This window comes from Oryzias latipes, chromosome 5 (genome assembly GCF_053564925.1).
Source record: "Oryzias latipes strain Hd-rR chromosome 5, Olatipes_Hd-rR_3.1".
In the NCBI taxonomy this organism is placed as follows: Eukaryota; Metazoa; Chordata; class Actinopteri; order Beloniformes; family Adrianichthyidae; genus Oryzias; species Oryzias latipes.
Window position 1 is genome coordinate 27,366,703 of NC_136241.1, and position 13,765 is coordinate 27,380,467.

General features: G+C 40.7%; 1 protein-coding gene across 2 annotated transcripts in view; it reads left to right on the forward strand.

Moving 5' to 3' along the window:
* Positions 1-11,978, forward strand: part of LOC101172809 (protein TMEPAI) — a 37,586-nt gene extending 25,608 nt beyond the window's left edge. For both annotated transcript variants that reach the window (XM_004069203.5, XM_011475326.4), the window contains exons 2-5: positions 3,250-3,404; positions 5,059-5,112; positions 5,973-6,328; positions 6,520-11,978. In XM_004069203.5, coding sequence (XP_004069251.1) covers positions 3,250-3,404; positions 5,059-5,112; positions 5,973-6,328; positions 6,520-6,832 — 878 coding nt within the window. In that variant the 3' untranslated portion in view covers positions 6,833-11,978. The remainder of the gene's footprint in view (positions 1-3,249; positions 3,405-5,058; positions 5,113-5,972; positions 6,329-6,519) is intronic.
* The last annotated feature ends 1,787 nt before the right edge of the window (positions 11,979-13,765 follow it).

The window sequence follows — 13,765 nt, forward strand, 5'->3', positions numbered from 1 at the left end:
CGCCTGTTGTGGTTTAGGCGAAAGATGTCTGAGATTGATTTTAGGTCAGTGAATCGGATTGTTTAAAATGAACCAATATCTCTGAATTGTATCAGAAACCACAAGTTATATGAATCGAATTGTTGTTAAAATGAATTGCTACACCTCTACTATTTAAGTGTAGTACAAGGATACTTAGCCTATACTAAAAGGGAGGCAGCATACTTGAAGTTTACGTTTTTTATATACCATTTATCCATTGTAAACTTAAAATGTTCCGATTTAGTCTTTAAAAGTATTTAGTTAGTATACTTCCTGCAATACCTGCCCTTACATTGACTACAGTATACTTGGAAAGTTATAAAAACTCAATTGTATGTAGAATTCAAAATGCAGATTTTTTAGGAGAAGGTTTAAACAACAGTCTTGATGGCCTGCAACATTTTCTGATGTTTTGACCACATTTCCTTCAGCTATTCTTGAAGAGGACATTTGGTTTGTTGAGAGAGAAGCACCAAATCCCCACCCACATTTAGGCCATGAACTTCTCAGATCCAAGCTTTACTCTTGAACTGAAGGTGAAAATGTGTTCACTTGGCAAGAATCAAACCTTTCAGCTTTAGATACAAAGGCAAAGTTTGCTGTTACAGTCCATTTTGTTAAGGAAAATTTAAAGAGCCTGTTTACTGTTTGACATGAAGCTATACAGACTCTTCAGTTTATTGCGCTGAACAAAACACTGCTGTGAGATACAAGTATGAACATTAGAGAGTGTATGGACCAGAAAAGTTTAGAATATTCAGTTTCACTCAGCAGGAAATGCTGAAAAGTTTTCCATCTAAAATTCTACAGGTTTGCTTTCACACTGCACTTTTGAGAGTGGACCAGCTTCATGGAAACACCCCTGCAAAAACACAGTTCTGAGAATGTTAGAAATACATTATAATACGTTACGGTTTGATTTATTATTTGTGTAATACCAAATGACAACAAAAATTCTGAATTTTTTTTGTTAAATTTGAAGAAGAAAAACCTTTCAGCCGACAAATGCTTAGCCTAGTGTGATTTTATAAAACCATATATATTAAATCCTTCTTAGATTTAGCACAGTATGCTTTTGGCACTTTAAATGTAGACCTAATGGTATGCAATAGGGTTGCAACAATTTACTTTTCATTGATTCAGTTCAATGGTGTAACTTACAATTCGGTTCTAAACTGAGAATTGTGTCGTCCCTGTTAAGACCATATCGACACATTTTTTTCCTTGATTCTTCCTCAGATTCAGGCTTTGATCTTTGCAAAGATAAAAAATCTCTAGAACTTGGACGACCAGTTTCTAGAAAAGGCGGAAATAGTTCAGTGTTAGCACAACATGGATGAACAAGGATCCTCACAGACTTTGGACTTTTTATTTGGACTCTAAATGCTCAAATATCCTTTTTGTCACTTTTGCTGTTTCTTTAGCTGGATTACTTTATCTTTGCTTTCTAGACGAAGTGTACCGTTCACTAAAATGATTGTTTACAGCTTTTGACTGTTCTAGTCCCACTGAATCAATTCAATTTATTGATTTATTGAATAAAGAAAATCTCATTATTGCTGGATGACAGCAAGGTTCCGTTGGAAATGAACCGGGATCCTCTTTTACGGACAGACTACAGTTGTTTGGTCCAAATCAGAGCTTAAATGAGTGTTCACACTTTCCAAACTAAGTGGTGAACACACCCTGGGTGTGTGTGTGTGTGTGGTGGTGGTGGTGGTGGGGGGGGGGGGTCAAAACAAAAATTGGTGGTCACACTTGGAGTGACCACTCAGAGTGCATTCACACCACTGGTGTGACTCCATTTCTCATAATGCTTTTGGAAACATGAGGGAAAGGCTGAACATTGCAGGGGAGCATCAATCTAGACTAATATTACTAAGCACTCTTAACTGTTTAATTAAAGTCTTATGAATGTTTCTGCTTTTTGATACAAAAAGTGTTTCTGGCAGGAGTCACATGACCAAATCCATAGATATAGACAAGGATGACACTGTGGGAACCGAGCCCGTACATGCGTGTTGGTCGACTGCAGGGTGGTTTTTGTTCCACCGTCTGACTTAGCCCTGACCTCTGCCTGTTCCGTGTGAGAAGTGGGTGAAAAACCATGTGTGTGTGCGTGGCTCGGAGGGGGCGGGGGGCCCTGAGCAGCAGTTGGTAGTCAGAGCAGACTGTTTCTAAACAAAGGTAGCCCTGTCTGTCTGGTTTGGCGTCTGGCCTTTGTGCGTTTGTGGGACTGGCCTTTGCATGTCTAAAAACCTCTTTTATTTCCAGCCATGACAGAGTTAAAACACCAGCCTGACATTTCATGTTTTTCTTTCATCAATTTCTTCTTTCTTTTTTTAATTTTAGTTTTGAGCTTATGAGGAAATATGTATACTATTCATTTTTACCTGGGGGCTTTCATGAATTGAAACGTTTTTGTGTTAAATAAAGTTTCCTAAGTTTAATTAAAATTATCAAACATTGCGTCTATCTCTGGTTTTAATTAGTTAGAAAAACTACTGCTGTATTTTTGTTTTGGAATAACTATTCTTCTATAAAAAAACTCTACTAAACAATAATAACCTTTCTCTTTACAGTTTCTAGAAACGTGACTAAACCAAAGCAAATGACAGAGGCAGGACTTTAATAGGGTGCTGAACGTCAATATTGTTGAATATTTGTTGTTAACATCAGTTATATTGCAATGTTAGGTTTTCATATATGCTATATTATGCTAGATTTTAAATTGCTCTTTGTATTAAAGTAAAAAGAACAAAGACTTCAACTTATTTTAACTTTTTTTTCCTGTGTGATGGCAAAAATAGGAATGTGTAACATTTCTGTGTCAAGTAATAAAGTTACATCATTACAAGTGAGAAAAGATTCTTTTTTTAACATCAATACACAGATTTGTGGGTGGATAAGGGGAGGCTAATCTAATCATTATGAGTTCAGATAACTTCTGTGGTTTGATCATCTACAAAGTTGTGGATTTTCCCTAAAACCCTTCAAATTACACACTCCCACAATGCAACTGGATGAAGCCTATATTTAGCAATCTTTCTTTTTCCTTAAACATTAGTAGTTTTGAAGCCACGGCAAACAGCAAAAGTAACTTCCTGACTTTGTGGTCGGACTTTAAAGATAAATATTTTGTCGTCTGGTTGTAACATTTTTATTTTTGCATTTTGGATTGTTGTTCAAGTTTTTTATTCTTGTGTTTTTTTGTTTGTTTTTTTGCAGCCCAGCTGGAGTTTGTCCAGATCTTGGTGATCGTGGTTGTCATGATGGTGATGGTGGTGGTCATCACCTGTCTGCTGAACCACTACCGCTTATCGGCACGCTCCATCCTTTCCAGACATGCCCCCACACGCAGGAGACACTTGCCATTGGCCAACGTAAGTCACATGACTTGTCACACCCAGATTGTACTGGGGCGCTTCCAGGTGTTCCAGCTATTTTCAGTTTATATTGGAAATAAGGTGATACGAAATGAAAAATATGATCTGTTTCAGTGGCGGGAACCATCTAAAAAATTAAGAACATAATTTAAAAATGCTGTTAAAATGCAATTTTATCTCAAATGTTATCACTAATTTTTTAGAGAAAAAAAAAGTGAAAATAAATGATGGCTTATAAATATATGTTTTCAAGCTACGTACAAAAGTTTTTGTCAGTATGATCTGAGCTTTTTTGTAAATAACAGCTGTAAAAAAGCACTTTGTGTCATGTTCTAGATGTAAAGTGCTATATAAATAAAGTCTGATTTGATTTTAATTTGATTTAAAAAAAAATCCAAGAAAATGGAAAACTGGTTGCACAAATACGTAAAATACATTTTTTTTCTCATTGTAAGCTCAAATCTGACTGGTTTAGAAAGAAAAAGGGGAAAAATATTAAAAAGGAAGATATAAAAGTAATGAAAAAAGCAAAAACTTTGACAGAAATAGAGCTAAATTTTGTATACAAGTTGTATACAATTCTTTGTATTTAAGAAAGAAACATAATTTTATCTACAAAATTCCATGGACAAAAAAGTTGCAATCCATACATACATTAACACCCCATGATAACTAAATCTCAAATTACACAGCAACCGAGCGGGCAGTCAGTTATTACATAGTTTTGAGCTGACAGTCTGCAGTAGACACAGAGGAAGGGAGTGGCCGTTTCCTGGGCTTGTCACACTGAGGAGAGTTCCTGATCAAAAAGAGGGAATGGGAAGTAAGGCTGACTTTTAGGCATGCAGACAGACGGCATGCAATCACAGTGATGAAATGCTGCTGCGGGCTAATACTCACATCTTGACTCATTTGTGCGCTTTGGGCCTCTATGTCCCGCAGCACCTATTTCAAGATGCACACGCTCTAGCTTACGGTTCCCTCAACATTTGACTCTGCTTGTGCTTTCTAAATCACCTGCTCCTCAAAGTGTGTGTGTGTGTGTGTGTGTGTGTGTGTGTGTGTGTGTGTGTGTGTGTGTGTGTGTGTGTGTGTGTGTGTGTGTCTTCGGCTAAGATGAGTAAAGGATGAAGCATGAACTTGTACACACACTCAGGCAGACACACAAAGACCTCCTGATGAGCTCAGGGGAGTCAGTGTCCTAGTTAATTTGGATTAGCAGTCAGACACACTGACACATATACGGGCAGACACGCTTGCCTGAGTGAAGCCCCCAGCGCACAGGTCTAGGAGCAGTCAAGCTCCAGCCCTGCAGATCCATTTCACATCTGTGCATTCACCTGGCGGAAGTCCGCCCAACTTACAGTGATGAGCTGCCGCGATAGAAGACACGACCTGCACTTGAATGATCCCAACCCTATAGCAGCCGTTTGTGGTGTAACGGCAAAAGGACACTCCAGTGCTGTGTTTTCAAAAAACCAGCTGAGCCCCCTGGTGTTCAAAAGTGTCATTACTAAATGCAGAAAAACACTTTTTCTTTAAAAAAATAAAATAAATAAAAAGCTAATTGCAAAAAAAATAAAATAAAAACGTATCATTAATTTTGATCTCAAATTTGTTTTTTTTTATTCCCTGTGGTTTTCTGTAACAGGAGGGAAACATGTGGTCCTCCGAGAGCCCGACACCAAACAGTGGCCTGAGTGAGGTAAGGTTTCTAAGATACACTTTTAGGGTCAATAAAAAGTATGAATCTTTGTCCATTTGGTAGTCAAAATTTCCCTATTAAATATTTTTAGGAAAAACGGTTATTCAACAAGCTGTTCATATTTTAGGGGTATTATTAGTTTTTGGTGTGGCTCCCTACATTTCACCTCTCCTGCTTTTTTAGTTATTACAAGCAGGCAGTTAATGGCTTGTCCCTTAATATTTTAATATCCCTCCCCATGACAAACATTTTAAAGTTTGTTGCCTGAAGTGTTTACTTCCATCATGGGAGTATATTCAAAGCAGAAATATATTGGTGAAGCTTATTTGTCAACAATGTCAATATGTTGATAACGTGCCAGCATTGTTTTGAATCTCCATTTTCCGTATGAAAAGTGCTGCAAATGACATATTAAAAAATAACTATTACACCATTAAGGCACCAGCTTTTTCAGTAATGTGACATGTTTGCTTTATCTTAATTACTAATTAGTTTCTGCATGTATTGACTAAATAAGTTTGAGTTTACTTTTGCAAACATTTTTTTTCATTCTTGTATTTTTTTTTCCAAACCACAATTAAATAACCCATTTATGTATTTTACTGTGTCATAACTCTGGATAAAAGTTCATCTCACTAAACTACAAATTATTAGAGACTCCAGCTGCAGACATTCAACATGTATATGGCGCCCCTTGTGGTCGCAGTTGCAATAACATGCAAACGTCTCAAATTTATCTTACATTTTCAAATGCATTTCCTGTAGTGACAGAAGAGAGAATAGGGAGCAGCGTAACAACACAAAAATAAGAGTTTCTTAAGGTAAATATTGACTAAATAATGCTTTGATGTCTCATACAGCCCCAGGTATATAACCCCAGACCACCTGACCGGGGCGTCCCATCCTACCTGCAGCGGGACCCACAGCACAACCAGTCCCAGCCTTCTCTCCAGTCCCAGCGCTTCCATCACACTTATGCGCCCACTCGGTTCCAACCTACCTACCCCTACCTGCCCCAAAGCCTCATTGATCTGCCCCCGACCATCTCCCTCTCAGATGGCGAGGAGCCGCCCCCATACCAGGGGCCCTGCACACTACAGCTCAGAGACCCCGAACAGCAGATGGAACTAAACCGCGAGTCGGTCAGAGCGCCACCCAACCGAACTGTGTTTGATTCCCACCCCTTGGACCCATCCAACGCCTGTCTGCAAGCCAGGTAACGACAAGCAACCTGGTGTGAAAAAGGGTACAAATCGGGTCCAAAATGGCCTGTTTTGCTAAAGCATTTACTACATTGCCAATATTTTTAATCTAACCGGCAATACCACCCTGTTGTTGTTTACAAACATTAAAAAGCACATTTTTTTAACAATGGTGTGTTCTTACTAGTTTTGTTTTTTCCATTAGCCTGCAGGCCCCGCCTCCAAGCGTCCATTCGGGCATCAGCGTGTTAGAGGCCCAGGAGGCCTTGTCCCGGCAGCAGAAGCAGGGTTCGCGGGCCGAAGGCGCTCCTCCGACTTACAGCGAGGTGATTGGGAACTACTACCAGCCGACCTCGCTGACGTCCACCCACAACCATCGGACTGTGCCGTCCTCACAAGCACCGCCGTCCTCGCTCATACACGGTCTCCTCCGGCCCCCTCCTCAACATCAAGGGAGCACGGACAACAGGAACACAAGGAATGCAAAGGAGAAATCCCAGAAGCCTCAGCAGGTGTGACCATTCAGCGTTGCCATTTTCCGTCAGCAACACAGGCTTTTTCAGCTTTCCACGCTGGTGATCATCAGTGGGAAACGAGGCCCAAATGGTTGAAAAACTGGATAACGTTTGGAGCTCCGGCTGACCAATGAAGACACCTTTCAGCCTGATCGCACCGGCAGAGCACTGTCCCGGCACATCTGCTACTTCTGCCACTTCCTGAATGAGGAGCACTTGGGACGAACTTGGGATGTCAGAAAAGAGGGAAGCAAGGAGGCAAGAAGGGCGATGAAGACAAAACTCATCCCTTCTATGTCCAACTGTCCTATATAGTCATTCTAAATATTTCTTTGTTCTGTTTGTTTCTCTAGAACTCTTGTTTGTCACTTTCACTCCTATGAAACCTTTTTAATCGTCTTGGTTCCTCATGGATTGGTTTTCCTGTGATAATCCTCTCGCTGCTTGGAGTCCTTCAGATCCTCATTCACCTTCTCAACTCCTGCATCAAGCTTCAGCTTTATCTCCAGGACAAAGCGGCGTTCTACGCTGCTCCTCCAGTAGGAGTTTAGATGTAGTTAGAGTTGTCTAAAATTAGATGAGCAGTTGTAGCATGACGCTGAACGTCCTGAAGCTAAAAGCTCTGCCTTACGTTGACCAGCTGATGCAGAAGTTGTCACTTAAAATGCTTTTTTTTTTTTCTTTTTCTGAAGAGGGTTTGCACAAAACGAAGGTCAAGATAAAAGAGAAAGTTGTAAAAGGAGGAGTTTTTTTCCATTTTCTTTTTTTTGTTTTAGTTTTAGAGAAAGACACAAACATCAGTAATCTATTGGGGTGCCACATTTTTGGATTGAACATTTTGCAACATACACGTTGACATGTGTGCATATGGAGTACATATACATGCATGTATGCAAACTGAGAGTGGAAAGCACGAATTTAGAGTTATTTATATAATTGATGAAAAGAATTGCACTATTTTTTAGTATGCGCAGATGGAACGCTTCCAAGAGACTTTTATTGTGAAGGAGCTCTGATCATTGAGGCATGACAGGAGGACGCGGGGACGTACGCGGTGCACGGCAGCGCTTTCGTGGGCAGACTGACTTTGGTCCAATGGACTCAGACCAACCATTACTTTACCATTGATTTGGAAATGAAAAAATCTTTGGTTTATGCAAATGTCAGAGTCCAGCGGGTCAAAAAAAGGAACCTGTGGGTATAATCAGAAACGCCCTGCTTCTCTCTCCCTCATCTTATTGGCCGAATCATTAGCCAATCCCAAAGCTGGCTGCTACTACCTCGACCTAACATGTCAAGCACATTAGAGTTTGTTCATGTAAATCAGACTTTCAAACAAACGTCTGAGCCAATCAAGACAATGTTTAACGTAGCAGTAGAAATAGTAGAGTTAGCAGCGTTGAACTAGTCCTCTAATCCAACTGTGTTGTTTTATCTTTGAATGTCAGATCTTCTTTTTGTAGGGTGAGAGGAGAGAGAAACACCTCAACTCCCGTTGTAGTGCATTACTCAGGAAAGAAGCCAGTCACCCTGCAGGCCCTCAAACGTCCGATACGCTGCCGCGCATCCCTGCGGTCACCCGCCCACGAGTCAGAGCGACCAGACACGCTAGCCCTACAACACCGGGGCGACTTCTCTTTCAGGCATCTCTGAGCACTTTACCGCAACAGAAATCCAGACAACAATCCTCCGTCAGACAGCGTCGGCCCTCAAACGTGCACCAAAGCTTTATTACAGCCTGATTCTTTTTTCTGTGTTTTGCAAAATCTATTTATATTTATATTTGACGGCAGGCAGCACAAGGCAGGCTGCTGAAAGTAGACACACTGAAGTGTTGACAAGTGACACGAGTGTTGACAGCAGCCGGTCCTGGTCCACCTCTTAAAAAGCTTCAGTCTGCCGCAGACGAGCAGAATGTAAGGCATGCAAAGCCTGTAACCCAGTTTTGCAGCAGGTATTGCACAGATGTGAATGTGCTACAGGTTGAGCCACGAAAAGACTGCAACCAGTCTGAAATTATGCAACTGAGCGCCCTCTAAAGGGTCCAAACCAAACTGCAGGGGAGCCTCCTGAGGCTGACCGAACAAGGAGAGAATGCGTTACCCTGCAAACATTTGTCAGATGGTAAAAGATGGATTTGTAGACAAGCTCATGACTATTTCTGACATTTTCTTATTATCTTGAAGATTCACAGGGATTTTCAAGATAAAGTCTAAAACATTGTTTTTCTCATTTTACTTAGAAGTGTCTCTAGATCAAGGAAACACTAGAAATTAGATTTTAGCATCAGGTTTTCTGGTTTCTTAGAGTATTCTTATTGCTATATTGAATTATTTTCTTTTTAAGTTTCATCTCTAAAGCGTAAGACCTTCTGCTCCGTATTTTGAGTTGAAGATCATATGCCATCAGCCCCACTTGAGAAAAATCTAATAGGTCAGTAATCATCACTGAAACCTTTCTTTCTTTAACTCAATTTTGCGCTCCTCCCACACACATATTTCTCTTGTTTTGTGGTGCACAGTTTAATATTAAGCACTTAAAAAAAATGATTACTAATAAAGATCCTAAAGCTAAGGAGGAACATTTTTCCTTCACGACCACAACTTAAGAATGGTAAAATGAGGCGGAGTGGGCTTACAGGGATGGATTTCAGAGAAAGCTGCGCTGTCTGACGACCCAAAAAAGCAAACACAACAAAAGACAGGAAAAGGAAGAGGAGGACCAAACAGTCTGAGAAGTTGACCAGAAACACAAATCACCTGGAAAAACTGTCAGAAATCACAGACACGTTTGTTTTTTAAGCCAGTGGAACTAAAGCTGGCACCACGGCTAACACTGTGTCTTTGTGTGTGTGTGTGTTTGTGTGGTAATGGTGCACCAGCATGGCCTAGGAAAGACCTCCAGCTGTCTAGACAAAAACTAAACACACACAAACGCACACAGCAGACTAAACAAACTAACCTCAGAACCAGACCTGGCACACACACACACGCGCACACACACACACATCAAGGACCACACAAGATTAGGCACAAAAAAAAAAAAAAAGGTCTGGCACACCTGGTCGTCTTCCTCTTCCTCCTCCTGTTCCCAGGAGATGCCTGCTGCCCAGTGACAGAGCTCCTTCACACCGGCCTCCGCCCTCATTGGTCGGGTCTCCTTTGGTCTCCGTGGAGACGTCCATCGTTGTTTGTTGTTTTGTCGTACAAGTGTGCCTGCCTGTGCCGAGCCGGGCTGAACGTGAGCGGCCTGCTCGGGCTGCCAATCATCTGCCCCGACGCACCGTCTCACGATGATGATGATGATGATGATGTTCAGATGATGGCTATGAGATTGATGAAGAAAGATGTTCTTGTTAGTGATGTCGTAAAGATTGTTGCAATACACCCACTGTTTGCCTTGTTGATAATATTAGTTTTATTTTAACGTAGCGTGCTAATGTAAGTTTTTCTGTTTTTGTCGTTAATTGTTGTGTTGATTCTCAAGAACAAGAAAGTTGTTTCACTTCAACTCACAAAAAAAACCCTGCTTTTCTTTGTAATCTCGGAGAGCGTGAAGCTACCTACAGTGATACACGAGGAGCGGCAGGCGACCACGGAGGAGATCCACGTTAAAGTGTCCTTTTCCAAGACGAAGCCGTGTGGTTTGTGCGAACGTGAATGCAACACATCTCCAGCCTTTTTTTCGATGAATGGTTTCCGTTCCTTTTGTTGGATAATCTCATCTCCAGCATGTTCTTGTGTGCCTTTTGGTGTTCACCATGGATCATTCTCCACGATTAGTTGTCTCAAACTCAAAGTGGAAATGTTCATTCCAACTCAAAGTTTAGTAAGGTCAGAAGCTCCGGAGCTTCTCCTCCTGGGTCATTTCAGCTGTTTGTTCACCCTTCCTGGTTTTTGTTTGCTATGCTGCTTCTGACAGGAGTGCTTGTGTGGTCATTCCCAAAGAATCCTCCTGAGCAGGGGTCACCAACACTGTTGGTCGTGGGCTTCCGACCTGCTTGCTTTGCAGCTACCCATTGCTTCAGTAATTGCTGCTCACCTGAATCAGGTGTGTTCAGTCAATCAGAAACGGGACTGACTCCGTCCAGCTAATCAGCATCTACTGAAGCAGGGTTGGCTGTAAAACGGAACAGGGCCGCTGACCCCCTGCTCCAGATCATGGAACGCTCTTAGGTTTGACTGAGGAGTGAAACGTGTTGCGTTCAGGATCGCTGGTTTCTGTGAAGTTTGCCGCCTGCAGATGAGTTTTTGAAAAGCAGAAAATGTCTTTGTGTTTCACTGCTTCTCTGCTCTTTAAATCAGCGCTGCGCAGCGCCTTTCCTCTGACAATGTTGAAGAAAGAGTGTGTGAAAACGCTCTTCGTGTTGCAGTATGTTATGTGTGCGTATTTAAAAAAAAAACTAAAAAAGCCTCTGTATCTGACAGCGTTCAGTGCTGGTGATGTTTGTAGAAGTCTTCCACCTGGTTGTTGAGTTGAATCCTGCAAACACATGACATGTGGGACTTTCTGCTCAGGATCTGCTGATCCTGTAAGTTAAAAAATGCTTTTTGTGTGCAGAAAAAACACACAAATGACCAATGATGCAGAATCTTTACATTCACAGGAGCTTTTTGATCAGAAATTCCTTAAAACCGATTTCAAATTAAAAGTTTAAATTGGCACTTTTCAGTTCTATTTTTTTTGAAGGACAGCATTTTCCAACAGCTTTTATTATTCCTGTACTTTTGTTGGAATTACACTAGACGGGCATATTTTTGCATGCACACTTCTCACAATTCAAGCGTACGGGTGTCGCTCCAATTCTGAGAAGATTTGACTTGATAAACTTTAGAGGTTTTATGACATAATTGAAAAAGAGCATCCTTTTTAAAGCATTTCTTTTTTCAAAAAGTTCACCCTTGTCATCTGCTGCAGCGTGGCTCAAACACCCATGTAGACGTCTTCTCAACAGTGAGAACAGCTTTTTGTATATTGAGACAGGTAATTTTAATTTATATTCATGTCCTTGGGTTTCTCATGTTGCTATTTACATCTCTGTTACAAACAAAAGACAACAGTTTATTGTTGTTGTCGCAGACCTTTGTATGAATTGGACACATTTCAGTTAGCCTTCAATTAAAAAAATAATAAACAGGTTTTATAAAAATGCCCGTGTCTTGTCTGCTTTTTTGTTCTTTGTTTATTACTGAGCAGCTTCTACACATAAATTTATTTAGGTGCAGCAACGCTAATTAAGTGACGACACAAGAACACAAAATAGTACGACAACATTGTAACCCTTGTGCTATCCTAGGCACTTTAACATTGGGAGTTGGGTCATCTAGACCAGTGTTTTTCAACCTTTATTGAGCCACGGCACACTTTAACCTGGACAAAAATCCCGCGGCACACCAGCATCCCAAAAAAAAAAAAAGCAGAAATTCATGGTCTGTATTGATCGACAGCCCCCCCCCTGCCGCAGTCTCTCGTGGATTTTTGTGATAATTGTGGCAGAAAAAGTAGGAAGTTGCGGCTGTTTTTTCTAAGAGATGAAATAAAAGTTAAATTAGGAAATTTAGAAACTGTTTGTTTGTTGTGGTTTCAAGACAATTCACAAGTTCGACTCAATATGCGCTGTACCTTTAAGCCAATGCATCATGGGAGATGTAGTGTAAAAACGGCAGGAAAAGGGCAGAAAGACTCGCGTCTCTGAGCTTCATTGTTTTGTTCACTTGTTCCACGGTCTGACACCGGATTCTGTGGAAAGCTACAGCGCTAAAGACGAGCTTTAGCTGGTATTTATGTTAGAACTGAGCGACTTTATCAGCAGAATTAAGAACAAGGAAGTGAAGACTTTAAGCACTTCTGATTGGTCAGACTCATGACATGTGATTAAGCCTTCAAGAATGATTGGCGGAGACAGTTAAAGGGGCGGGGACTTTTCCGCAAACTGCTATAGCTGCAGGTAAATCGCCGTACCGTCATAATTATCAAAATGTCTTTAATAGAATTAAATAAACACAAAGAAAAAGTAATTTTAAGATCTTTTATATTCCTAATTACTCAGTGTTTTATCAGGGCCTGTTTGGATGAACAAAGAGCTGAAATCCTGGAGATGGAAAATGTTGTTAGTGCAGTTAATGAGGGCAATTTCCCACGGCACACTTGACCATCTCCCACGGCACACTAGTGTGCCGCGGCACACTGGTTGAAAAACACTGATCTAGACCCACTAGACAGTGCGCTGAACCTTTTTTCTTCAATGATTTGTGATCTTCACTGGTGTCCATGGGTTACATGAAATCTTTCCACCTTTATCCACCTTTGTCATGGCAGGGAGAACACATCAATGTAAGGGGGGGTCATCCAAGATAGCACAAGGGTTAAACGAGAGAAAACATTTAAACAAAAATGACTGACTTTATGCTGCAAAACTGGCCAGAAAGGAAACTTTACCCACATTGTTTGGAAGTTAAAAAACAACTTAAGAAGCAGGAATAAAATAAATTATTTTGTAAAGTCGGTTATTGTATTTTACTTTAGCTTTGAGTGCTATTCTCAAAAAGTATTTTGATCACAACTTCTAATTCCAACACATCAAATAGGAGTGTTTTTGCTTTTGACAGGAGAAATAGCCACAAACACTAACAATTTTCTTATTTTGTATCCATACAGATGTAGCTCTGCTGAGTAAGACATATTTCACTCTGAACCACTCACAGACCTATATTATATAATATACATCCATTCTTACTCTCACATATACTAAATCTACTAAATGCTGCAGTTCATTAGATTGCAGAATTCCAGATTCATCCTGTCTATGCAGTGACTAACTGTGTCCACCAGGCGGTGCACTTGTCAAATTTTCAAACTGCTATCCTGCTGAATCCATGGAGCTGCTGGTCCCAATCCAGCTACCACTGTGTGAGGGAGGGATATACTCTACACAGG